At 49.3% G+C, this 26,718-nt stretch overlaps 1 protein-coding gene across 3 annotated transcripts in view; it reads left to right on the top strand.

Moving 5' to 3' along the window:
- The first annotated feature begins 823 nt into the window (after positions 1-823).
- Positions 824-26,718, top strand: part of SNX19 (sorting nexin 19) — a 39,469-nt gene continuing 13,574 nt past the window's right edge. Inside the window, exons 1-11 of one of the 3 annotated variants that reach the window (XM_027699327.1) lie at positions 826-2,847; positions 3,208-3,346; positions 4,102-4,202; positions 4,324-4,443; positions 4,703-4,833; positions 5,964-6,060; positions 6,305-6,491; positions 8,785-8,914; positions 19,356-19,540; positions 20,325-20,412; positions 21,232-21,399. In XM_027699327.1, the coding sequence (XP_027555128.1) occupies positions 1,324-2,847; positions 3,208-3,346; positions 4,102-4,202; positions 4,324-4,443; positions 4,703-4,833; positions 5,964-6,060; positions 6,305-6,491; positions 8,785-8,914; positions 19,356-19,540; positions 20,325-20,412; positions 21,232-21,355 (2,826 nt within the window). In that variant the 5' untranslated portion in view covers positions 826-1,323 and the 3' untranslated portion in view covers positions 21,356-21,399. Of the gene's footprint in view, positions 2,848-3,207; positions 3,347-4,101; positions 4,203-4,323; positions 4,444-4,702; positions 4,834-5,963; positions 6,061-6,304; positions 6,492-8,784; positions 8,915-10,684; positions 10,902-19,355; positions 19,541-20,324; positions 20,413-21,231; positions 26,021-26,718 lie in introns of those variants that run through there. The other 2 variants (XM_027699326.1, XM_027699328.1) reach the window with 2 other exon arrangements.

The following is a 26,718-nucleotide window of genomic DNA, read 5'->3' as shown; positions in this document are numbered from 1 at the left end:
ATGCAAAGGTTTTGATTCAAAAATAAGGTTTTCATTAAACAAAGTTTTCTTTGCTACCTTATCCTTCTGTACCACTCACATACAGCTAAAAGACACTCTCAAAAATTACATATTTGGGGCAATTATTATAGCATTGCCAAATTCTCCACTACAAATCAGCAATTTCACATCCTGCTCTCCTTCCCAGGCATCTGTAGCTCCCAAATCCCATCCAATCCCCAATCCCACGGGCCAGAGCAACTTCTCCCTCCCGTTTGTAGTTTATTTTTTGCTCTAAATACAAACCCAAGAGCCACAACCACACACAGAGAAGAAGCAGAAAATCCCTGGCAGGTTTGTTTAAGTTGTAGCTAAGGAGTTTCTCAGCACCAAACACAAACATCATCATTAAGAACAATCAAAATTTGCAGTAACACCTTCCCAAAACTCTTCCAGCAATAGTAGAAAAAGACATTATTTTGCTTTATTTAGTTTTAATACGTTTTGGCTGAATAATAGTTTTTTCATGAGCTTGATAATAGTTTTAGGTTTTCCTTTATTTTAGTTTTAACACGTGCATAATAAATTTTAATGAATTAAATAAATTTAATTTTTTTAATTGTATTTCTCATCCATATGAATAATAACAATAAGGATAAATAAAAGACGAATTGATTGCGTTTATACACTTTTCCTAACGCATCTAAAATAAAACGTCTGGAGGTGAAAACGTATTTCGCGCTGCTGCGAAGTCTTACAAAATTATTTTTTTAATTTTTCATTTTTAAATCTCAACGACTCGGTTGCGAGAACTCCCGTGAGTCCTCCGCGCCGCCAGGGGGCGCTGTGGGGAGCGCCGGGACGGAAGCGGAAGTAGCGGGTGGTGCCACCGGTGGGCCCGGGGCGGTGAGTCGGGGCCGGGGGTCTCGGTGTGGCGGTGTTGACTCGGCAGCGCCGGGGCTGTGAGGTTTTATGTTGTCGGTACCGGCTGAAGGGGCCTGGGCGGTGGGGGCCTGAGGAGCCCCGGGGTCCGGTGAAGGGACCGGTCTGGGGGTCCTTGACAAGCCCCAGTGAGGGTCCCGGGTGGTTGAGCCCTGGTACCCAGTCAGGGGGCCTGGACTGTTGTGTTCCATGAGCCCCAGTGAAGAGCCCGGGCTGGGGCTCCCCGATGAACTCCAGTGCCTGCTGAGCGTCCTGCTCAGTTGAGCCCCAGTACCCCCTCAAGGAGCCCGGGCTGGGGGGGTCCCTGACGAGACCCGGTACGGGGTCGAGCTGTGCCAAGCCCTATCTCTCGTTGACCAGCTCGGGTGTTTGGCGCTTGGCAGCCCATCTGCCCACCCAACCATGCCGGGCCAGGGCCCCTCGGGGTCCCGCCGGCCGCTGCTGGCCCTGGTGGTCGCGCTGGGCTGGCTGCTGGCTCTGCAGCTGCTGCTGGACCTGCGGGCGCTGGGGCTGCTGTGCGGGGCCCTGGCGGTGCTGGGGGGCTGGCTGGGCCCCCCGGCCCTGGTTCCCCGTGGCCGCCGGCTGCGCCTGGAGCGCTTCGTGAGCTCCCTGCGGGCTCCGCCCGGCTGCCCCGCGGACGAGGCGCGGCTGGAGCGGGAGATCGCCAGCACCATCCGTAAGGTGGTGCGGGATTTCGTGGCCTCGTGGTACCGCACGGTGAGCAGGGAGCCGGCCTTCGAGGCCGAGGTGGAGAGGGCTATGGTGGGCCTGGCTGCAGAGCTGCGGCGGCGCATGGCGCGGGTGGACCGCCGAGCCCTGGCCCGCCGCCTGCTCCTGCTCTGCGGGCAACACCTCCAGAGCTTCCTGCGGGCACGGGACGCCCTGAGGAACGACCCCAAAGGCGGTGGGACGATGTGGCGGGAGTACAGCCGGCTGGCAGGGCAGCATCCTGCCCTGCTCAGCCCCGCGGCCGAGGTGGGATGTGCCCGCGCGGCCGTGGAGACGCTGCTGCAGGCGTTGGTGCCGTGGCCACACCTGGAAACGCGGACGGGACGCTTCGTGGTGGTGGAGCTGGTGGCCTGCAATGTGCTGCTGCCGGCCGTCAGGAAGATGTCTGATCCCGACTGGATCAATCTGCTGCTCATCGGGATGTTCTCCAAGAAGCCCCGCGGTGGGAAGCCCCACACTGCACCCCCAGTGCCAGATTCCTTGCCCTTCCCAGCACAGATGGATATGGCTCCTGCCGGGCTACCCCCCTCCCCGAGGGCTGTGGAGGGGCTCAGGAGAGAGGCAGGGACTGCTGGTGAGGAGGGAGAGGAGATAAGCAGGTCGTGCCACACAGAGGAGCCTTTCCTGCACCCCCAAGCCCTGGGATCCCTCTTCCCCTGTGAGGGTTTGGAGCTGGAATCCTCCACGCCCAGTGTGGGCCAGGACACGGACCTGTTGGCACCATCCCCCACTGGGGAGCTCCTTGCTGAGCCCCACCAGGATCCCTCTGTGCCAGAGGGCCTGGCCTCTTTGGAAGATGGAACGGGAGACCTGGAGGAGGGCCCTGCCCCCAGCTCAGATGTTGGGCTGCTTTCCACCTCTGCCTTGAGCTCCTGCCCTGACATCCAGATTGAGCCGGTGGTGGAGAAGGAGGAGGAAAGCCCAGCAGTCCCCAGGAAGTTCTCCTCGCAGAGACCCTCTGTTCTGGGGAGAGATCTGGGGGCAGCAGAGGGCCTACCACATATCCCCCCAGAGGCCGGGCAGTCCCTGCCTCTGCTCTCATCCTCCCCAACAGCTTCCATGAGCACCTTCAGCTTTGAGCCCCTGAGCAGCCCTGACGGGCCGGTCGTGATCCAGAACCTGCGGATAACTGGGACCATCACTGCCCGGGAGCACAGTGGGACTGGCTTCCATCCATATACCCTGTACACTGTCAAGGTAAGGGCTCCCCTGGCACTTACCTCTTTTCCCAAATCCCTGCCCTGACTGGAGCACTGGTTGGTGTTTGGAGGTGAGGATTTGCTCTGTGAGTGTCTCCACAACAAATTTTGTCTGGCAGTGAGGGAACATCAGGCACAGGGTGTGGGATAGGAGTTCCCACTTTCAGCCAAGGGTCACATGAGGCTGATAGAGTCTTTTGTGTTCTTTTTTTGCCAGTTGTTCCATCGGGATGGGTTCCTTCATCTTCAGGGAAGGATTAATGCGAGGATGGAAGGGTCCTGGGAATTGTGGGGCCAGCAGCGCATTGGGATTGTTTTGGGGATGTGTAAGGATTATTCCTGTTGCCTTCCTCCTCAGTATGAGACAGTCCTGGAGGGTGAGGGTGCAGGGAGCCTTCAGCAGGTGGCTTATCACACCGTGAACCGCCGCTACCGGGAGTTCCTCAACCTGCAGACCCGGCTGGAGGAGAAACCGGAGCTCCGCAAGTTCCTCAAAAGTCAGTGCTTGCATTAGCTCTTGGAGTAAATCCTCTCCCTCTCATCCCATTCCGTGCTCCTCAGCTCTGAGGGTTTTCTGCCCTGCCTGTGCCCACATCTCTGTTGTTTCGTGCAGAGCTGGCTGGAGGGTTTATCTCTTTTGGCCCAAATTCTGGTGTTTCAAAATATTCTTTTTTTTTTGATCACAAAACCCAGTTTTGTAGCTTTGCACCTTAACAATGGGTGGAAACAGTGGTGTCTGAAAGAATCTTGTTTGCATAGAAGAAAGTAGAAATATGTGTCAAACATGAGCTTTTTTTAGGAAGAAAACAGTATTTCTTCTAATGCTACTTCTATATAAAGCTCCATGGAGTTTAGCATGTTCCAACATAATTCCTTGGTTCTGACAGATTGACTACAAAACTGCTTTGTTGAGAATATTCGGGATCTTGGAGCAATTTAGAGTCCTTGTGCTAGACTGGTGTTCTTACTGCTTTTTAACTTTAAAGGCATGGAAGATGTGGAATCCAGTAGAACACAGATTCCATGTGGATTGAAGGTCTGATTCAACAACCCTGGTTTGAGGGGTGTCTTGCCTTGGGCAGTGTGTGGTGATAGTCTTAACTATGAGAGCATTAAGGTTTTAATACAGACTAAAATCTGTATTTAGATTTTAAAATCTTAATTTTTAATCTTGGATTTTAAAATCTTTTAAATTAAGATTAATTTTTTTCCGGTTTTCTCGAACTTGCTCATGGCTTTGTTTCCTTTGTAGACATCAAAGGCCCAAAGAAACTGTTCCCTGATCTCCCCTTTGGAAACATGGACAGTGATAAAGTGGAAGCCAGGAAAAGTCTGCTGGAATCCTTCTTAAAGGTGAGATATTTGTGTGCCCCTGTGAGCTAAAAGCAGATGTGACATCAGATCTCTTCTACATTACATGATCAAGCTGGGAAGTTGACTCCAGAAAGCCCTGAATTTCCATCTCTCCTTGCAGCAATTGTGTGCAGTCCCTGAAATTGCCAACAGTGAGGAGGTGCAGGAATTTCTTGCCCTCAACACGGACGCCAGGATCGCATTTGTCAAGAAGCCCTTTGTTGTCTCCAGGATAGACAAGGTAGGAAAGCAGGAGACTGGTTACCTGAGCCCCTTCCACCTGGACATCCCTCTTAGGCTTCAGCGTCTATGAGGAGCCAAAAAACTCCAACATTCTGTAGCTGGGCTCAGCTTGCTCAGAAAGCCATAAAGCTGGGGAGGTTCAGACCCCATCTCAAAGAACCTGGGGTTTAATAGAAAATACAGTGCAAATTTGAAAACTTAATATCTTTAAGGAGTAAGGATCTATTCAATAATTAATGGCACTGCTGGCCTTGCAGATCGTTGTCAATGCTATTGTGGACACTCTGAAGACGGCGTTCCCCAGGTCAGAGCCCCAGAGCCCCACGGAGGATCTGAGCGAGTCTGAAGTGGATGGAAAGTCCCAGGCAGATGGGAAGAAGGCGACCAAGTAAGGGCTTCTCCAGCTTTGCAGAATAAGGAATTAATGCATAAACTAAGCCCATTGTGGGGAAGAACTGACCTGGTGCTTTATGTGTTGTTGTACTTTAACCAAATTACTTTCTTCTTCCCTTGTTGTTATCCAAAGGATTTCCCAGGAATGCTCAGGTTTCCACAGAAGGTGGTTTTCTTTCCAGGGGAGCTGTTATGTGCTGCCATTTGCCAGCAGAGACGCTGTTGCTCCTGGGGAATTCCTTTTTAACCTTAAACATATGCATGACCCATATATGTCATGAGTAACTGGAAAATGCAGCTATAAATTATCTACCTGAAGGTTCCCTCCTGCCTCTCCCATGTGTTCCACACAGTGGCCTTGCAGAAAACACATTTGAATGTTTATTTAGGAGTAATATTGAAGGTCATTGCATGTGTATTGCTCACCAAGTGTTTATTGGTGCTGCTGGCAGTGCCAAACCTCATTGTGCTCATTAGTGATTCTTCCCTCACTGAAGAAGGGAAGGTTTCTGCACGAATAGTGGTTTTTCTTCCCAAAAAGTGATGTGTTGCTGGAAAAAGCTGCTTTGAACAAAAAGACAAACAAAAAAAGTACAAGTTTGGAAACATCTTGGCTGAAAAGGACATTCCTTAATGATAGACACGTTATTTTATGATTTGTCCCATAATCCTGAGCATCCTTTCATACTCTCCTTTCTGTGTGTCTTTATGATTGGATTTCACAATCCTGCTGAGTATGTTTCATCTCAGAGGCTTTTCTGAACACTTCCCTGAGTATGCTGGAATGTTCACACCTTACTGACATCTGCCTACATCTGCCTGTCAGCTTCCGTGTAACACACCTGTCTGTGTTTGGAATGTTGGAAAGCCTTGGCTCAGGTGTAGGTCAGGAAAAATGCTTTAATGCTTTTTTTGCCTGGTTTTACTGCTACCTCTTAGTTATCCTGGGCGCAGGTGCTGGTTTTGAACCACTTTAGGTCTAATCAGACTTTCTAGCTTGGATGTGGCACTGGGCAAAGATAACTGGTCCTGGGTCATGGCTGAGGCTGGTCCTTGGTCTTGGTGGAGGCTGGAAAACTCATCACTCACAACTTGCACTGACTGTGCCGTGTCTCTGCTTTTCAGGTCCAGGCTGAGGTTCTCATCTAGTAAAATCACTCCAGTGCTGAGTGTGAGTGAAGCTCATGACAGGATAGTGTACTCCATCAGGGAGGGCAGCTCTGTAAGTTCATATCCCTCCTGGAATCCTTTCACGATCCCAATCACTGCCCTGTTTGGGTGCTGGCTTGGAATAATCCATGTGCACGAGGGTTGTGGTTGCTGCAGCCTTGTTCCCATGTGCCAGGTGGACAGTAAGCAAACCTGGATGTGTTGTTGGCTACACCAAGTGCAGACAAGGAGGTGGGTGGTTGTCTGATCAGTGGGATCCAGGCCTGTGTGGTATTAATACAGCATGGCTTTTGTAGGTCTCTGGCACCCTGTCGCTGGCTGCTATGGAATCCTTCATCCAGAAGCAGGAGAAGCTGCTGGAAGCAATCCCTAGCAAAGCTCCTGAAGGCGAGGGAGGCAGAGAACCTAAGGGAAGCTCTATGCAGGAGGATGCGGATGGGCTGAACACACCGGAGCAGGGAACACATCTGGACACGGACTCTGGTGAGCTCAGCCCCTCTGTTACTGCTTTAATTTCTCTCCCTTGGGACCACAACAGCTCCAATCAATTTACAGGGTTTTCAGGACCTGTTCTTCTTGCCCTTGATTGAAGGGAAAGCAAACTGAGTCTTTCCAGTCCTGTTTGGTGATTGCTCTGGGCTTTGTTGAAAGCAAATTGGGTCTTGGCTCCTCTTGGATCTTCACCTTTGTGGACTCAGCACAGTCACTGCACAAATAAGTTTTTTAAGGACACAGTGCATAAACTGGCAATGTTATAAAATCAAGTTCCTGGAAACTGAAAAATGGCCAAATTACAGTTTCTTGGTAGCCTCAAATTAGCCTTGATATGTCCATGCACTATAAAAGGACCTTTTGAGATCAAATTTGGATAGATTTGATGGGAGTAGCAAAAATGTAATCCTAGTTCAAGGAATGATGTTCCCTTTCTGATTCTAGATCCCTCCTCTGAAGCACAGGGGTGCCACAGCTTCTCAAAACAGTTACAAGATTATCTTGAACACAAGCGAAAATATGTTCTCTAATCTTTTTCTTGGAATTGCTGAGCTGTATCAGCTGGAACTTCCCCAAAATTTCTTTCCAGTGTTTCAAGTTGGGCAAACTCTGACATGTGCTTGTGACAGGATGGGTCTGGTGTTCTGAAACTCAGCTTGTGCTACCAGCTTTGCCTATAATCTTGGAACACGTGGTTTTGGGGAGGCAGGACTGGAACTGGAGGCCAGGGCTGTGCACCAAGTTCCCTGAACTCTGAGGGAGATGGATTGTCAGTGATGGCAAATGCCTGCAGGTCTGGGATGTTTCAGGCTGGGCTGGCAGGGCGAGGGGAACAAACGTCTGGAGCAGCTGGATAAAAAGGCAGCCTTGTGTCCCTGTCTGCTCATGGAGTGACTTCTGGGAAGAGGTTGGCCAGCATCTCTCTGAGGAAGAGGACTTGAATGCTCCAGGAATAAACGGAGCTTGCTGAGGATGGTCCCTCTATGAGGTTATGGGGAAGCTGGACAGCCTGCTTCTGGCTCTGCACTGGAAAGTCAAGTCTCAAAGGGCAAAGCAAGTGAGGAATAGCTTAGACGTGGCCCAGAGCAAGAGGGCCAAGTGGCCTGTCTTTTCCAAGTGAAGTGGCCTGGAGTTAATTAGTCCTGCACATACTCAGTGGGGAGAGGAAGAGGAGGGAAGGAGAAGGTCCAGAATCCCTCTTCCCTTTATTTTCAGCAGTAGGTTGTGTGTGTAAATTCTCTATAGGCAGAGTCGTTGGAAGATGAGGCATCAGGGAATCCACATTAGGAAAAGCTGCTGCACCTGATCTCACCTGGCCAACCTGGCATTAGGCTCAGGTCGGGGCGCTGGCCTAGGAGTGGCTGCCCCGGGCAGGTTTGTGGCACATTAATGAGCCTGTTCAGGACAACACCTCAAGTGCTTTGGGGCCAAAAGTAATTCTCCAGCAAGTAGAAAGTGTTTACACTGAAGGTTTTGATGTGCTCCTGAAGATCAGAGAGAGGTTGTGCTGTCCCAGGCTTGTGTCAGCAGGGGTATGTGAGGACGTGTATGGGTTTGTGTTTTAACATACGTCTGGTTTATCTAGATGTGGTTTATCCACCTTCCTGCAGAGATTGGGATCTGCCACACGATGGCAGCCTGCAGCCACCATCTAGACCCTTGTGCCTGGGAAACTCTCGGAAGAGCAGAAAATTTTCCTGAAGACCAGGAAAATAGTCCTCAGCAGTGTAGCTTTTGCTGGCTGCAATCACTGCCTGCTTTCTCCCCTTTTTTGGGCTCAGTTCCTTTTCAGTGAAACAGAGGGTTTATCAACTATCAGTCCACATATAGGGATGGCAGTGTGCCAAAAACAGATGAGAAAGCAGCCACCCACTGGAGCCTTGTGCCTGGAAAACTCTTGGAAGAGGGGAAAGTGATGGGGAAGACCAGGAAAATAGTCTTCAGCAGTATACCTTTCTCTAGCTACAGTGACTACTTTCATTCTCACCTGTTTTGGGCACATTGTCATCCTCTCTTCAACTGAGAAGGAACTGAGCCCTCAGAGCAACCACGTTCTGGTTTGGTGTGGCCCTTTGTGGGGAGATTAAGGCTGCTTGTATGGAAGTAGAAGTGAAAGAGTGGTAAGGGCAGGCTCCCCGGACTGGCTGAGCTGCAGCAGGTCATCTGTGCGTGGCACAAAGTGCCAGACTGGGAGGAAAGAGTGAGTTTGGGATGATGCTTTTCACCAGCTTTGCTCAGGCACTGAGTTGGTTTCTTCATCTGACCCTCCTCTTCCTCCTGGCAGACTCTGAGACAGCTTTAGCTGATCTGGCCCTGGATGTGCTTCGCCTGGTGCTGGTGGATCACTGGAGCTGGCTGTGCACAGAGAACATTCAGAAGGTCTTCAACCTGCTCTTTGGGACCCTTGTTCAAAGGTAAGGCCTGAATGAGCAACTTGGCAGCTCTGGGAGGGTAAATTCCCTTTGGAGTCACAGTCTTAAGTGGAGCTCATGCCTGAGTGTGGGTAAATGTTTTCTGAGCATCAAACAAGGTTCTGTAAAGAAGGTGCTGTGTAAAAGAAACCTCTTGGAGATTTGCACTATGAGCTGTTTTCCCTGTGAGCAAGGATGCAACTGTAGCAGGCAGCTTGCTATCCCTTAATAACAGGGAAAGGAAGGATCCAGCCCTGGGAATGGGAGTCTTGCCTCATGAAAAGGCAACAGTGCCCAGCTCCTTGGCTCTCTAGAGAGAACCGGCCTCCTGGTCTCACTGCCCAGTGGCTCAGCTTGTTCTGTCTACAAAAGGAGAGTAAACAGGCCGAGGGAACAGCAGCTTGTCAAAAACAGCTCAGAGTGTGGCCTGCCAGGGCCTCTGCTCTCACTGCTGCACCCCCTGCTCTGCCCTGGGCCAGCAGTGCCTGTGCCTGGGGCAGGGACATGCACATGGAGTGGGAACAGGCTTCCTTTCCACCTAGGATGGACTTGCCAAACTGTCCTGGGGCCAGTGCCTCTGGGTGGTAAGGCTCTAGGCCAAGACACACAAACAGAGCATTCCTATTTTCTGGTGTAGGTTGGTGGCTATCACTAGCTGAGGATGTTGTTCTTTAGAGCCCTGAAGGCCTTGGGCTTGGGAGAATCTTGGAGCAGAGCTTTTCCCGCTCTTGCAGGCATCCAGAGTTGGCATCAGAATGTGCAGGGCAGCACATTATAACTGAGCTGGTAACTTAAACTGCATTCAGTAGAGGTTGCCAAAGTGCTTTGAGGTCAGGCACTGCTGCCTTCACTCCTGGGTCTGTTCCCTTGGGCGGCAGGAGGTGGGCGTTGCTGCCATTTTTCCAAAATGGGATCTGGTCTCTTGCGAAATGAGCTGGAACCCAATCCCTGTGTGTAAGCAGAGAGGTATGAGAGCTTGAACAGGCACGTCATCACCTCCTGTTAAGCTGTGTCCTGGTCACCCAGGGAACCTGCAGCACCCATGTGTGGCATTGGTATTTTCCACTAGAAAGCTGGGATACACACAGCACATGCCTGGCTCTGAAAGGTGCAGGAGCTCTGTGAGTTGTGCTGGTGGAGCAGAGTGAAGGGAGTGTGTTTGTAGCTGCTCTGCTTCAACAGGTGTGGGTAAACCCACTGCAGGCAGAGCTTTGCCTGGAGGTGATATGGTGGCTTCTCGGTGTCACCAGGGTGCAAATACAACCCCTTGAACAAACCCTGTGTCCATGCTGAAATCCACATGTTGAGGTTGACTCTGCTCTTGTTCTGGGACAGTCAACAGTCCACAGGTCTGATGTGAAGGAGACAGGGAAGGGACTTGCACAGTGGGAACTGACTTGTTGCCAGGAGGATGGTGTTGCTCATGGATTGCTGCAGGGAAAAAAGTAGATGTGGGCATCATCCCTTCAAGAGATGCTCCTTTCCGGTTCCTGTCAGTGGGTGAGGTGGTATGGGGCAGAAAGGAGGTGCCCTGGAAGTGTTTTGAGTGTTAGGAAGGGGATTGCTGCTAGGTGCTCCTCTGCCAGTTTGTGTTTGGTGAGTAGGTGCTGCTCCTGCTGCCTCCTTGCAGCTGCAAGATGATTCTGCTCTGGCATGGGGCACATTCAGTGCAGAGTGATAGAAATACCCGCGAACCAACAAAAAGCATACCAAGAACAAGAACCAGTTTCTCCCAAGAGCCAGTCCCCCTCTCCCTTGGGGTCTTTTTCACAGTGACATCAAGTGATTGCTGTGACCCCGGTGTCCATTCTGGGATCTCCCTACCTGCTCTGTTCACCATTCTCTGCATGGAGCATCCCACCACACTCCTCTTTCCCCTCCTTCCGTAGCTGGAATAGCTGGAGCCAGGCACTATCCATCTCCCCTGAGTGTCAGTTGGATGGCAGGGGGAGAGGAAGGCTCCATGACCGAAAAAGGTATTGTTAAGTAAAGGGAGGCCGTGTGTGCGAGGCCCGATCCACTTACCCCATTATGTAACAGGGAGGGATCCTTTTTAGGAGCCGAAAGGAGAGGCGGGTGGAGGGGAGGCGGGCGGGCTGAGAGGCTCTCTGGGGGTGGGAATGACCCTGGGGCCAAGGACTGCTTCCAGCAGCCTCTCTCTGTGTGCTGGGTCTGTGCCTGTAAACAAACCCACTGCCCCTTTCCAGCTCCGCTCCCTTCCCCTGTCCAGCTCTTGCTCCCCTCCCACGGGCTGGAAAGGCACATCTCCTCTCTTCCCTTGGGAGGCTGCAACAGGAACCTGTTTGCAAAGTGGACTACATGGGGGTATTCTGGGCTCCAGGGGTGTTTGGTGGAAGAGCTCAAAAGCATTTGGAGAATCTGGGTGCTTTTTAGAGCCTTGTGAGTCAAAGAGGTGTTAAAAATACATGACGAGCACGCAAACCATGCTGTGGCTGTGACCCCACACCCTGCCCTCAGTCTGGCCCCACTGGGTCAGGGGTCTGCCAGTGCCATGAGGAGCTCGGGACAGCAGTGGAGACAAGGGACAGCCACCAGCTTGCTGCTCTCCTGCTCCCTCTGCTCCACTTTCCAGACAGGAGCCCCAGCAGAGTGCCAGCATCCCAGGGATGGATCTGGGAGTGTTTGAGGTGCAGATACAGGTCTGTAAGCTTTTCCTAGCTCTTTCCTGTGCAGCACAACAGAAAGCCATAGAGTGCAAACCACTGAGTGGGGTAAAGTGTCTTGGCTCACCCTGGCTGTCTGTCCCCTGAAACCTGAGCGGGGCTGGGGCACAGAGGCCGTGCTGGGCTCGGAAGTGCCTGTTTCTGAAAGGAGCGTGTAGAACTACTCAGACAGCTTTGATAGTGTCATGTTCCACTGACGTGACTTAAAATAAATGCAAATCATCCCTGTCTTACCCAGGAGCTCACCGCTGCTTGGCTCTGCTCTTTGCTTTGGGTGATTCCACTGCTGCTCCAGGCTTTGTCCCCTGTCCCCTCATCCCTCAGCGGGCAGGTTTGGGGAGGTGATGTTCCAGTCCTTGTGAGCTGTAGGTGGACAGCCAGGGATGCTTTGAGACTGACTGCAGGTGACCATAAGGCTTTTGAGAGCATTCTTGCAAGTTCTGTCACCTTGGCTTTGGAGCTCTTCTGGCCTGTCACTGTCAGCCCAGGTGTCACAGACACTTGTGCAACTACCGCTGTTAAGTCAGTGAGCTCTGTAGCTTCAGGGAGCTGCCTGCTACATGCTTTTTATCTGATTTTCTCTTCTTCTTCCTTGATCTCTGTGCCAAAAGAACTGGCACGAAGACCCTTGGCAGCCACCTTGATTCTCTTGACTTCAAAGTGCTGCCAGTGTCTGACCCTCTTCAATGTCCCTTAGTCAGCCTGTGTGCTCGGGCAGCACTTGTGGGATGGGAGTGCTGGGAGCACAATGCCCATATCAGGGAATTCTGCCCAGCCCTGGAGCCATGCAGGGACCACATTTGACAGCCAAGATGGTGCCCCAGGCCTCATCTTGGTGCTGGAGTGGGGATCAACCCAAAGCTGGGCTATACATGTCACCCAGCAGAGGTGGTGCCCTGGGGTAGGATATGGCTGTGTGTGGACAGACATTCCCTGTGGAGGCTACCTCTTTCCTCCCTGCATTATCTTTAAAAGGCATTAAATCCAAGGGTTGACTCATGCTCTGCAGGTGCCAGGAGAAGCCAGGAAGGTTTATGCTAAAGCCGTGGCTTGTCCCACTTTCCTTTGGCTTTGTGGAGCAGTAGCTTCCCACTCCAGCCTTGGGCAGCATCTCGGAGTTTTGGTGGCAGAAACAAGCAGCCAGAACTGCAATATGAATGCAACTGGAGCAACTAAATCCACTAATTCTTCTGGTTGTTACCAGGGGGAGTTGATTTGGGCGTGTTGGGGAGGACTGCACGTGGAGGGGCTGTGCTGGCAGGCCCAGGTTCGTGGCAACAAAGTCCTTGTCCCTAAAAACCAAGCCAAAAAATCAGCACCAGACCTAGTAAATAGGGGAACCAACCTCATGGTATCTTAATCTTCCTCTCTGGATTTGGCTATTTGCTTTGTAAGTAGTAGCAGGAATCACAGGCCTGTGGTATGTCAGGAACAGCGATTTCAGGACTGTGTGTGTCTTCGTGTGTATATGTAAAGTAAATACAAATCAGCTTGGAAGTGGGCCTTGATTCAGCTGTCTCCAGCCACCTGGAAATTTTGGATCTGGCTTCGAATCTCTGTCCCAAACAAAATTTTTTTCCCTCTTCTAGAAGCAGCATTCTTCCAAAAACAGCCACTAGAATGAAGCAAGCACTCTGTGCTTTGATAACAATTGCAACATTACTTTAACTCGGATTCTGTTTCAACAGTTGCATGTGCCAACTTTTTTTCTAGATTTAAAAAAACACAACAAATTCCTGTTTCAGATAGAGCAAAGAGGAAAAGGATGGAGAGAAATGAATGTGTCCTTGTTGGTTTTAATTTGCCCTGGTTTTTGAAGGGTTATTAGTAGCTTTATGTATTTTCATTCTGAAGTGGGCTAATGAAGCAATTGCTCTGAGACAGGCCTGGCTGAGACAGCCTGGCTTCTCCCTGAGGCTTAATTGGCTCAATAAATGCTCGATGAAGATCTTATCAAAAGCCAGGATGCTTTGTGAAAAATCAAAGAGGTTTGGATTTTTTTTAACCACATATTTTCCCCCCCCTTCCCTGAGCCCCAAAGCATCATAGGGAGATCCAAGTGGATAAAAGCAAAACCAGAGCAGTTTGGGTGAAGACATTGGAGTCTTGTGTGTTTCCATGATTTCTTTTAGCAGCAGGTGTGTTTTGAGGGAGCAACACATAAAATGGCAGAGAAATCCCAGCACCGAGGTGTGGTTTCATGCCTACAGGGGGTAATGATTCCTTAGTGTAGGAAATATGTTTTTTCTCCTCTCTGCCCCACAATAAGATGTCCTGCACACCCACATCTCCCAGGGCTTCTGCAGGTAGGAAAATCCCTCTGCCCAGGTTGTCTGGCCTGGGTAATTCTGATTAAGGAATGATGGATGCAGATGCCACCAGTGTGAACTTCCTGCAGCTGGGTTTGTTTTTTGCTTCCCTCAGTGCAGAAATGGGGAGAGGGAGCCTGGCAAGACACCCAGTTTGAGGGAAGGCACTCGGCCTCCTACTTGAACACTTCATCACTCTGTGTTCAGCTGGGTATAGGATGGGCTGTTCACAACTGTAACCACGATAGGGCAGCAGGAGAGGAACATTTTTAGTAAGAAAAGAAGGATAGTTCACTTTGCGCATCATGTGTCATTGGCCAGAAGTTTAAAAAGACTCAGGATGCTTTGTGTTCTTGGATTTATGGAGGGTTTTTTCTTTTCTTTCCTATTTCCTTCCTTGGTGTAGGATTTACCTGGACAAGTGTGGGGTTGCTTTGAAGGTGTTGAGCTGAGCCTGCTGCACATCTCTGCTGGTGGCTGTCTGGAGAAGGTGTATTTAGGCTCAGGTAGCAGGTGCTCAAAGCTGAGCCTGGGGGCAAAAAGTGTCCATTTATGTTTCTCAATTCTAACTGTGCCCACTGCAGCTGCTGCTTCATTTTTACAGGCTTTCCTCAGAAAGGTTTTGCAGTCACAGCATTGAAATGTTGCTCCTCTTGAGCTCTTGAGTCAAAGATATTCTTGTGGTTCAAGGCACAGTTTGGGGAGGAATTTGGATATTCTGTGATTTGGTCTGGTGATTTAAGCACCAGCCTTTCTTGATTTCAGGAAGAGTCATGTTCGCATGACTTGTGGTTTCCAGATGTTGTCTTTTTCTTCAATTGTTTTCACTACCTTAGTCTCATGGGCCTTTTTTGAGCTCCTGGATAGCCATGCTGAATTCCTCAGGGAAAGGGGAGCCTTGTTCTGGGGTGGTCAATGTTGAGCAGGACTTGCTACTCTTACACACAGCTCATGTATATTTATGGAGCTGTTTGTATTTATACAGCTAATGCAGAGGGGCTCTCTCATTTTTGTCTTTTTCCTAATGTGGTCTAAATCCTTAAAATGTTTGTCTAAATCCTTAAAATCCCCAGTTTCGGGGAAATCATAATTGCTATAGCTTCAGATTTTAATTATAATCAGCAAATTTGACTTGACTGTTCCTTAGCTCAAGTGATCTCAGTTCTTATCCTCACCTTGATGGATGAGAAAAGCAGAGTTTGACCAGCTTCTAGTAAATTTGGGGTACTGTATGTCTTTGGCCATTTGTGGTCCATCTTTATTTTTCAGACTAAGCAAATCCAACCTAGCCAACCTTTCTTTGCTGAGCTCCCTCCATCTGCAGGTGAACCCTCTGGATAGTCCACTTCAGTGAGTGCATCCAGCCAGGTAAAACTGATCCCAGATGCTGTGCCTTGCCTGTCCCTGACTCCCAGTCTGCCTTTTCCATAGGCTGCTCCTTCTTAGCAGCCTTTGTTGCATCAAGGTGCTGAAGGAAGGCCCAGGTATGTTCCTTGCCAGGCCTTGTTTTTCATTCCCAGGGTGTTCCAGTCTTAATGGATCCCCTCGGCTGACTTTGGAGTTCCATCTTAAGCCACGGCATTAATTTGGCTCTTTTTTAGCAGCCATTTCATTCCCCCACCAGCAGCTATTTCCAACAGAGGTCCCTTACAACATGGGCAAGTTATGCACCTCCAGATTATCTTCCAGGACCCCATAGCCTTTGGAATCTGTCTCTTTGCATTGGGCATTATCAAAGCATTCAAATGTCTGAGCCCAGGAGGTCACTTTATCTATTTCTGGTCTCAGCTGAAGTGTAAGGAGATGGCTCAGTGATAGGTGTGTTTTTTCTATCTTTCTTATTAAGGCTATTTCTTCATGAAATAGCAGAATGGAAATAGTAACCCATCAGCCACCCAAAAATAAAAAAAGATAGGTCTATTTGTGTTTCTTGGTGGATTTATTTCTACCTGGGAACAGCCTGTGTGTGCTTTCAATGTGGCACATGGATCTCAAATGCTCAGGCCTTTAATAGCACAAAAAATCATCTGTGACCTGCTGGCGAAGGTCAGCTTTGAACCAGCAGATCTTTGGAGTTCCTGTGCTGTTAATCCCCATCCTGGTGCAGCAAGTCTGCGTGGTGGAAAAATCAGTTTGCCATTTTCTGGGGTTTACTCAGGTAGGAATTTTCAATAACATTGGTGTGACCCTCCCTGAGCTGCAACAACAATAGTGGGAGTTGAGGTGGGATTCTTGGGGTGTCCTGGGCAGGGCCAGGAACTGGACACAATGATCCTTGTGGGTCCCTTGCAATTCATGATATTCCATGATTCTATGAGTTATTTTGCTCCTCACAGTTTAAATGCTCCTGGTGCTCCCCCGTGCATGTTGTGCAAATGGAATGTTATTCCCTCCAAATGGGTGTCGGTGGTGACTTTAACACATTCAGGTTGAGAGGAGGTTGGAAAACTCTTTGTGGCAGGTTTGGATATTTTCTTTTGAAGCATCTGAGAGCATCAGCTGCTCTCCCAGGGAGGATTTAGAGCCAGATAGACCAGTCTGGACAGTTCTCCCGGTGCTTTTGGAATGGCTCCACACCCTGGTAGACTAGCAAAAGGGGACCCAGAGCAGAGTTGCTTTAGTCTTTGTGTCATGTGCACCCAGTTTTGTTTTCTCCTTCTTTCTTGTCCCTTTTCCTGTTTAATTCCTTCTTTTATTGTATACTTTGTGCGTTTGGGTGCTTCTTCATCAGTTGTCTGAGCACCATGTGATGGGGCAAGTTGACCTCTTCTCAGGAACTTGCATGGAGCTGTGGCATTTATTGGTGCAAGACCCATGGAGCCATTCCCAGATCCTGCCCTTTGCTTCCCAAAGTGGAAGCTGCCAGACTAAGGAAGAAAATCCATCAATGGTGTTTCACAACTGTGGGATGCAAGACCTGTGAGCACTCACCTAATCACAGTATGTGCACATATGATGAGATTTATTGGTGTTACTTATAGGTCTCGATGCCTAATTGTGGTGGTTTTATGGAAATAAATGGGCTGAAAATGTGATGTTGTTTGTGTGGGACCTTCCAGCATTTATCAGTTCTCAGCTTGCCCTTGAGCTGCCTGGAAACATGTGCTGTCTTAAGGTTCAGCTTTCTCTCTGCTCAGTATTTTCTTGATTTTTTCCTGGTTTAGGAATGTTTCTAAGGAAAAGAAAGCTCATTCTTTGCGTTCTTCAACCTTTTTAATGCTGGAAAGTGGCTGTTGCTGTAATGAGGTTCAAGTCAATGTTCAGTCTGACCTCCTTGGTGCAGGTTGACTGTTTGCAGCTCTCTCCCCAAGGCTCTGAATTTCTGTTGCTTGTCACATGTTTTCTCAGCCAGGAAAGCAGGCTGTGTAGAAAAACATGTTAATAAAAAACTATGTTAATGAAAGCTCTTAGCCCTGGGAAAGTCACAGTTTAACACTTTGATTTAGTTAGGAATGGCTGGAGGGTTTAACACGATCCAGAGTGTTAAAATCTGCTGATGGCTGGAGATTAAAACAATTTTAATTGTATTTCCAACATGGCCTTTCCCAGGCAGGACTGGGACACTTTGTCCTCTAAGACAGGTGGAAGCTTTGGATCTCTGGCATTATCTTGTAGCAACACCAGTACGTGTGGTCCCTGGTGAGGCTGAGCATAAAGAATGTGTCTTCCCATTAGTGGGATCACCAGGATCATTGCCCATGCTCCAGTAGGACCTTAATCTGAGAATACCAGGCCTTCCTGCTGCACCAAGGCTCCTTTTCAGATTTTTAATGGACATTTCTTGGGTGTTCGTCCCTCAAGACTTGCAGCTTGGCACCTCATTTCCTGCTGACGAAGGGAACGTCACGTTGCCGCACTGTCCCTGATGACAACCTGCTTCCTTTGCCCTGGTTACCTTTAGGTGCTGCTATTCCTGACTCTCCACTCACATTAGCCCAAGTAAAGACACCCTTGGCCTGAATGGCTCGCCTGGGAAGAATGCAGACAGTCTGGCAGAGCACAGGTTAAATAAAGTTTGCCTTGGCAGGGCCTGTGCTCTTGGATGGACTGGGAGCTGCTGGGGAATAGTGGTGACGGAATTGCAAGCACGAACACCAGCTGCCAAGAGGAATGGGTCTCCTGGCCCTGGTGGCTGACTCCTCTGCTCTGGGAATCTTGAAGTACTGGCAAAATCACAAGCCTTTTCCCTACCCCAGCACTGTGCCGGTATTCCCGTCTTTGCTCCAAAGCCTCCTGTCGACAAGGACAGTGGCACTGGGCTCTCATCACCAAGTCCTGCTAAACCAGGGGACCACAGGGAAACCCTGTGGCATCAGGGATTCATCCACAGCCTCTCCTAATTCTGAAAGATTTCAGGCAGTGGCAGGTTCTGACTGACAGCTCTGACTTTTGCTGTTACATTGGAAGGGATTTCACGTCCAGGAAAGAGAGTCCATATGGTTGATTTAGAAACTCTCCCAGCACTTGTCTGGTGGGGACAAACCCGGTGCAGCTGCAAATGCCTCCAACCTGTTTTGTGGAGCAGCATTTCAGGATCTGCAGGTTGTTAGTGTATAAAGGACACAGTCCTGACCCAGCAGGAGGGCCCACCAGCAATTCTGTTGGATTTTGGATGAGAACGAAGAAATTCTTTACTTATAAGGGTGGTGAGACCCTGGCACAGGTTGCTCACAGAAGCTGTGGCTGCCCCATCCCTGGAAGTGTTCAAGGCCAGGTTGGGCTTGGAGGAATGTGGTTTAGTGGAAGGTGTCCCTGCCCATGGCAGGGGGCGGAACAAGATGGTCTTTAAGGTCCCAAACCCAAACCATTCTGTGATTCTATGATTCCACTGCTTGCCATCAGTAGATGGAGCAGGTGTGAAGAGTAGGAAAGCAGAGGGCCAAGAGGAGAGCAAAGCAGTAGGATATTCATGACTTGCCATCCTTGGAGCGTGTATTTTGGTCTCCAGGCAAGACATCCTTGACAGTCTTGGTGGCAGAGGGACTGATGAGAGAAACAGTGGCTGCCAGAACATGCTTATGTCCTTCCAGTCTTTCCTGGGTGTTGTTTTTAGTTAAAACACCAGTTTTTCCATCTCTGTATTGGGTTCTGCATGGAGATAACTTAGGAGCTTCAGGCCAGTTGTATCCCTTAGCTTTGCTTCCGTTAGGAATCAGTGATTCACTTGGGTTCCTGTGATTAGCAGGATGATGGAGCTTTTCATGGCCTTTGCTTTTCCCCTGTGACTTTACACACGTGTTTGTCCATAACAAAGGGATCATATCCTACTTCTGGTGCATGGGAAACTCAGCTAATTAATGCTTAATATTTGCTGTGCAGACTTGAAAACTGCACGTTAACAAACGCAGCAAGCTGATTTAACCCTTCCAGGGCCCCTGATGGGCAGAAATAGCCTGACTTGGTCCCACGCCTGACTTTTTCTAACCTTTCTCTGTCTCCCTGTGCCCACAGGTGGCTGGAAGTGCAGATGTTTAACCTGACCTGCACCCAGCGTTGGGTCCAGTACCTCCAGTTGCTCCAGGAATCCATCTGGCCTGGAGGAGTTTTACCAGCAGTGCCTAAACCCCCCAGGACAGAGGAGCAGAAGAAGGCAACAGCAGATCAGGCCCTGCAGAGCCTGATGGGGATTTTGCCTAGTAAGTGTGTCCCAGGGACTTGTCACTTGCCCTTGGGAAAGAAAAGTGGCTGGAGAACCCTCCAGTGCAATGGAATCTGTGGAAATGTGGTTAAACACTGAGATGGAGTTTGCTTGTGCCAAGGCACTAGGAAAAGTTCATGACCCTTGAAGTTTGAATGGTTTCCTGCAAGCAAAAATCAGTTTCCCAGTTCTGGATAGTTTGCGTAAGTATTTGGGGAGCAGCACAGCTCAGAGAGGAAGGACGGGTGTCTTGGTGATTCCCACATGGGGACTGGCCACAATTCCATGCTTAGAGTAGTGATGCAGTTCCTGCCAAGCCACCTCACCCAAGGCAGGGCTTAGGAAAACCAGAGGCACACTGTGCTCCCACCTGCTGCCAAAGGGTCCCATGGCAGAGAAGAGTCACTAGGCAAAGCCTGCGGCTTTTCCAGTGGACTGAAATCCCGAGCCCAGTTGCACTGGATTTCCCTCTCTTGAAGTTTGACTTGGGGACCTTAAGCATTAAAGCACCTGCTGACTAATCCATGTGAGTGCAGTCTGAACTTTTAACTCCTTGCTGCAGTGTAAGGGTCCCTCACTATCCTTTGGTAATCAAAAAGCACTGCCAGTATGTGCCCTTCCAGCCTGGAACCCTTTCCTGTCCCTGGCTGTTCCCTGTCACGGTGATGCTGGGCATGAGATGCCTTGGGCTCAGAGCACCATCGCAAGCTGCGATTCAGCACCCACCAGGAGAAGACTGACCTGTGGAAATGTGCAGTTCCTAAAGCACTGTCTCTTTACAGATGTGATCCAAGAAATCCTTGGGACCAGCAAGTGTCGGATGAGTTGGAAGCTGGTGCTGGAGTCCCTGAGCCAGCCTGTGATAAACAGGTATGTGGATTTTAGTCTTTACCCTGATGGCCTCTCATGGGGTCTGTGAGCTGGGCTCAGGGCTTTGCCATGCAATTCCTGCTTCCAGCTGCTTGGCACAAAACTTATCCGGCTCATTATCCCAGACTTGCAGTATTAGAGGGCATCTGGCTTGTTTGTGATGAGGGTGCATGTCCAGGACCTTGGTCTGGCTAGAGGTTATTGAGTCATGTTAATTATGTTGTTGGGCCTGCTTAGTTAGGGGATGTCAGGGAAGTAAGACAAATCTTAGTTTAGTTTGTTTTTGGAGGAGCTGCAGATCCGTGTAGGGGAGTATTTTTGTCTATGCCCAGCGCTGTGAGTTTGGAAAGCAAGGGTTTGGTAATAGACTGCAGAAAAATGAGGGTCAGACTGGACATCAGGAGGAATTTCTTCACTGAATGGGTTGTTAAACATTGGAAGGGGCTGTCTGGGGATGTGCTGAAGTCCCCATTCCTGGTTTAGGAAATGACTGGACATGGCACTCAGTGGTCAAGGTGGTGTTCAGTCAAAGGTTGGACTCGATGATCCCAGAGGTCTTTTCCAACCTCAGTGATCCTGTGAAACACATGTGCCACCCCCTTCCAGGAGGTGTGTTTGTGTTTTCTGTGCTGCTCAGCAGCTTCAACGCCCGCTGGTTTGGGGGAGGTAAAATAAAAGCTGAATCATCCCTTAAAACATTTCTTCCAGGATCTGAGATCATTCCTCTTTCCCCTGATGGCAGTCAGAACACACCTTCCTTGTGTGAGCTTTGCCTCCTGTGCCCTGACCAGCCTAAGCTTTGTCTTCTCTCTCTTTCAGGCACCTGGTTTTCTGCCTCTTGGACATTCTGCTGGAGTTCTTGGTCCTGAAGGGCTCCAGTGAGGAGCCCAAGGCTGCAGCTGCGGCACCGTCTGCCTATGGTGGACTGGACAAAGCACTTTAGCTAGGACTGGTTGAGCCAGCAGTGGGGGAGAGAAGCAGCCACAGGCCTTGGGATGATTTGATTTTCAGTGTTTACTAAACATGTCTGGGAGCTTCTTGTACAGAATTTTTCCAGCCAGTGCTAAAGGAAGCTACTTCCAGGCTTCTCTCTTCCGGCCAGGTGGTGGATTAAAGCCAGTGTCAGGGACTGAACATCTACTGTGTATCTGTTCCATTGCTGACCTGATGGAGAGCCTGGAATGAAGATGCCTGAGCAGTTGGAGAAGGATATTCAGGCTGCTCACAAACCCTGTAGTCTTGCCCCATATTTCTGAACAACTGTAACATCTGAAGGCAGAGACAGCACATAAGATTTGCTTTTGTGGCATCGGGCTTCACCTGGCACTGGCACAGAGAGACTTGATGTGATGGGATCTTGTTGTTCCTGCAGGAAGGTGAAGGGAGGGGAAATGCTGTCCCTGCTCTCTAATCATCCTGCCTTGTGCCTGCAGTGCCCAGTTGGTGTTACTAGAAGAAAGATGGGGAGGGAATGGAGTGTGGAGTTGTGGTGATAGTCCTGAAGTCAGTGTCCAGCTGCCCAAATACCTGGGAGGTTAGAGCAGTGCAGGAATCAAAGCTGCTGTCCTGCCTTAGTGACAAAGATCAGCTGCTTCCCACTGTCACTGCTCTGACATGGTTTAGCTCTCCATCATCTGCCTGATGCAGATGCAGTAGGATGCAGTAGGATGCAGGTGGACTGTGATCCTGGGAAAGAGAACTCTCCTCAGGCTAAGGAGGAATGGCAGCTTGGCTAGACTGTAGGATTCCCTTTCTGAGTCACCTTTTAGTCCCTGGGGCTGTCACCTGGAAGGCACAGGAGAAAAGAAGTTGACCCATGTGTGACACAGCAAGGAAATCAGCTCCCACACAAAAGTGCTTGTCACAGGAAGCTCTGGAAGAGGAGGGAACATGTTGGAGCCCGGGATGAACAGCCAGTGGGTCAGATCACAGCAAAGGGCTTGAGAGTACCACCTGAGCTCCGGTGTTGATTCTGTGTCACCTGCTTTGGTTTGCTGTGCAATAGTTCTGTGCAGAGGGCTCTGGGAAGCTCGTCAGGTCACCATGTCCTACCTGGCACAGAATGGACATGGATTTGGCAGCTGCTTCCCCAGGTTGTCCAAGACTTGAGTGGTTTGTGAGCTAATGCTGCTCAGGTCTCAGTACAAAAGGGCAGAAATGCACCAACAGACTGGATTGATGACCTTTTTTGGTGTATTTCTGGGAGACATATGATCTGAGCAGTGCTGGATGTGGCTGATCAAGGCATTCTCTACAGATCAAAGGAGAGGGAATCATGCAGGATCACAGCTACTGTCTGTTACAGTACCACATGAGGCATTTCATCTCATAGAATCATGGAATACCAGGTGGGAAGAGACTGCCTGCTGTTCCTTGGAGCTGGATGCTCCATGGCACATTTGGAGGGAAGGCAATGTAACTCCAACATGCCTGTTCTGCTCTTCCCAGAAGAGCTGCTTAATAATGGACCCACAGCAGTGTGAGCTGCTTTCTGCTTCTGTGTGTTTTGTGAAAATACAGGAAGGGATTGGCTTGCTGTCTGCAAATATATTTTTAAGGAGCTCTAAGGACATGCCAAGATTAGGCAAAATCCAATATAATGAAGCAAAGCAGTTTTGCATCACTTTATCAGAGCCGTTTCTCAGCAGTAACACTTTGGAGATGGTAGATTGGCCACTTGCTTGGAAAAGGAGGGAGGTGTAAAGTGCATTAGGCAAAGAGTTGGAGAATGCTTTGGGATAGTCCCAAAGCAGAGATTCTTGGGAAGGAAGGCTCAAATATATCCTTAAATACCTACTTGGAGAGCAGCTGCTTCACCCTGTCTTTCACTGCCAGGCTCTTGTTTCCCTTCTTTTTCCTGCTGCTTCCATTTACTGCCCCAGCTGTCAGGAGTGGGAGCAGGAGCCATCGGCACCTGTTGTGCTTGGTGCCTTCCCAGATGCTCTTGGTGTGCTTGTTTGCTATTGCTTCCTAATTAATTGTATGGTTTGGAGTTCCAGGACCCTGCTCTGTCATTAATTAGGGATAATATTAAGGACTGGAAATTATGCACTGCCAGCTCCAGGTCAGGGCAAAAGTCTAGCACAGTCCTTACACACTGGATGTGGCACTGGAAGAATGAGCTGATGCTTCTCCTTTGCTAGGAAGCCCAAGTTATCCCTGCTGTTAAACCTCATCTCTGCAATTATGCAAATGACTGAATATTCAGGAAATAATTTGTGGGTACTGCCAGTTTGGGAGCTGGTGCTTCGCTGGGATGGTGCAGCCATGATTTGGGGTTGTACCAGCAGCAACATCCCCCTCTGTGTTTATTTACATGGGAGGAGCTGGGGCAGAGAGAGATGAAGTAGATTTACTTACATGCACTTTGAAGTCAGTGTTGGAGTTGGAAACAGACCCAGGAGTTTGGATTGCGAGATCTTTGTTTTAATCTCCAGAACCCCCTTTCTTGTCTCGTTTAGGCTGAGCTCTTTCTCATGCTCTCACTGGCTGGGCTTCAATCTCCCATTCCCTCCTTGGTCTGGTCTCACAGCTGAGGTGAAGTTGCCCAGGAGCAAGTAGCCCCTCTCTGGATCTTGTTGTTAAGGAATAAAAAAAATCCAATAAAAAGCTCAGCTTTTTTCTCCTGCTAGTTCTTTGCCTCACTGTAATTTTGGGATTAAATTGAGCACAACGATGGCAAAGGCAAACTTCTGCATTCAGATGGGCTGGAAGTTTATTTCCATTGGACTAAGACTAGAAAAACTGCTTTGGTAAAACAAGCAAGGTTGACAGAATAACTTCAACTCACTCTGTGTGTGTCGTATTCCCTTTTTCTGCAGGAATTTGTAGAAGGAATTTGCAGAACACTCCAGCCACCTCTTGCTAAAGGGAGGGTGGGGAGAGCAGCCAGGTTTGATCTCAATAAAGAGTTGCAGCCTTGTGTCACGTTACGTACAGAGCAGCACATGCTTCCGGTGGGGGACAGCTCTCCAGGGTCCCTCTGCATGTGTGTGATCCTCTTCCATCTCATCTCGTGCTGGTTTTGTGGCATTGAGGAAAGAATTTATTTCCCCCTGCCTCAGTTTCCCCCTAGTTGACTGGAAGCTCCTTGGAAGCAGGAGCTGCTCCTGTGGATAACAGAATACAATGGTAAGAACTTCAGGGCACCACTCTAAGCTAAACATTCCTGTGTTGAGACAAAGCTTGGTTGTTTAATTGTGTCTTTAGGGGGAAAAGTCCCACCATGCACTGACTCCCCATTGTATTTCCTATATTCAGCCCTTTGTATCAGCTGTGTATGGTCGTGCTGTTGGAATCTGTGTAAAATTGTCTCGAAAAACTGTTTTGTTGTTGAATGGGAAGCAAACCTGCACTCCCAAGTACCTGTGTGCAATGATATTTTATTTCAAACTTATTTCTTTGTCTGGGTTTGAAATTTGCCTTTGATCAGCAACTGTCTCTAAGGCAGCCCTTGTGAAGAAAAGAGCAAGTAGGGGAGAGGCCAGAAAGGCCAAGTGGCAGTGGGAAGGTGGGGACAAGCATCTCCCAGGTGTCACAAAATGCAGGACAGGTGACAGTGAGTGTGGGACAGTAGTTTTTCTTCCTGGCACACAGTGGTTTTCCTTCCTGGCACACACATGCTCAGACATGGGAAAGACCACAGTCCTTAACAGCTTCATCAGGAATCAGGACAATGTCCCACCTCTGGCAGCATCAGCATTCCTGCTTTCTCCCTGCAACACAAACTCCTTGGTTTAGCCTTGCCAGGGGATGTGAAACCAGGGAAGCCATGTGGAGATCTGTTGCCTTTCTCCTGGAAGACAGAGAAAGACTCCCAGAGAAGCAGGGACTGTGCAGACCCATCTCCACGTCCCTTGGGCAGTGGAGCTTAGGAAGTTCCCTTTGGAGCAGGAAAGCTGGTAAGCTCTAAGGAGGTAGGGAATGTCTGAAAAGGAGAAATTCCATGTGAAATTTGAAATAGTATGTTGAAGGAAAAAAAATAGAGGGAGGAAGAAAAACCTGATACAGTCAATGCTTGGGTCATGTATTATTGTGGATTAGCTGTGCCACAGAAGGATCCTGTGCACCCCATGGAATCCATTCCCTGCAAGCCAGTGAACATTTGTACAGCACATGATGTGGGAATCGTGGCTGAAGCCTAGTTCCCTGGGATAATATCTACCCCGGGGTGGATTGGGCCATTTCCAGTGTCAACAGCCAGAGGATTAAGCATTTATCTCATCAGAGCAGGGGATAATTAATACCAGATTGAACTTGGGGCTGAATTTGACACCGAGTGTGGCTTCACCTCCTGCAGGCGATTGTGGGGACTGGGAAGATGTTCCTCTGTCCTGCAAGGTGCAGGGATTGCCTTGGAGATCCATAGCTACTGGGATGGCTCGATCTTCCCAAATGAAGCTGAGGGTGAGCTCTCAAGGTAGGCATTAGGGATGAAAACCTATCAGGAAGACTGTCCCTTCCAGCCAAAAGTTGGAAGAATAGAATCAGGGTGCTGTGATTTGCTATCATCTGGGTTTAAATGTAAAATCCAGGGTTTGGCACTTGTGGTTTTGTTGAAATAAATTAATACCTTTATCCTGGCCACAGGCCAGGTCAGGTAATTATATTCTTCCTACCTTAATGCCATTCGAGCCCCTGTCTCCGCTGGATGTGCTGCACTCAGATTCCTGCCTGGAACTTGCTTACTATGTTACAAAGTCTTTCCTTTTTCCCCTCTGAGTAGAATTTGTGCACAGAGCACCACCAGCCCTCAGCTCTGCTGAGCTGCTGAAATAGCCTGGAAAACCTGCCTTAGACATTTGACTGTGCCTGAAGCATCTCTCCTGGCTTGGAAGCCTGTGAAGCCGGGAAGATGGATCACATCAAAGATGAGAGAACATGTTACAGTCCTGTGTCTGCTGGAAACCTGCTTCTCTCCTCTCTGAGTGCCTTAGGCTCGGGTGTGTGTTCATGGGAGGAACTCTGGACTCATGGGTGGTATCTCACCTTCCTCTGCTGCCATTTCTTCAAAAGTTTTTGAAGACTAAACTGAAAAAATCCTCCTGTCTTTGAGAAGAATATACTATATTATTTACAAGGATATTGGCCATGTCCAAACCTTGCTAATCTGGCAAAGCAGTCCTTGGTTTGAGGTTACCCAGCCCTAAGAAGCCCCATTTCCTGCAATACTTGAGCAATGCTCCAAGCAGTTTTGGAGTGCCAGGTTTCCCTGTTGGAGCGCAGATGCTTGGCCACGTTGGTGGCTCCTTGGCCTTTACATCTCCTGCAATTGATGCATTGAGGTTTTGGTTTTTTTCTTTTCTT

The sequence above is a fragment of the Neopelma chrysocephalum genome, unplaced genomic scaffold (assembly GCF_003984885.1).
Source record: "Neopelma chrysocephalum unplaced genomic scaffold, ASM398488v2 Primary Assembly neopelma1_138, whole genome shotgun sequence".
In the NCBI taxonomy this organism is placed as follows: Eukaryota; Metazoa; Chordata; class Aves; order Passeriformes; family Pipridae; genus Neopelma; species Neopelma chrysocephalum.
The sequence above is the reverse complement of the archived record's forward strand: the minus strand, read 5'-3'. Positions and strand labels throughout refer to the sequence as shown.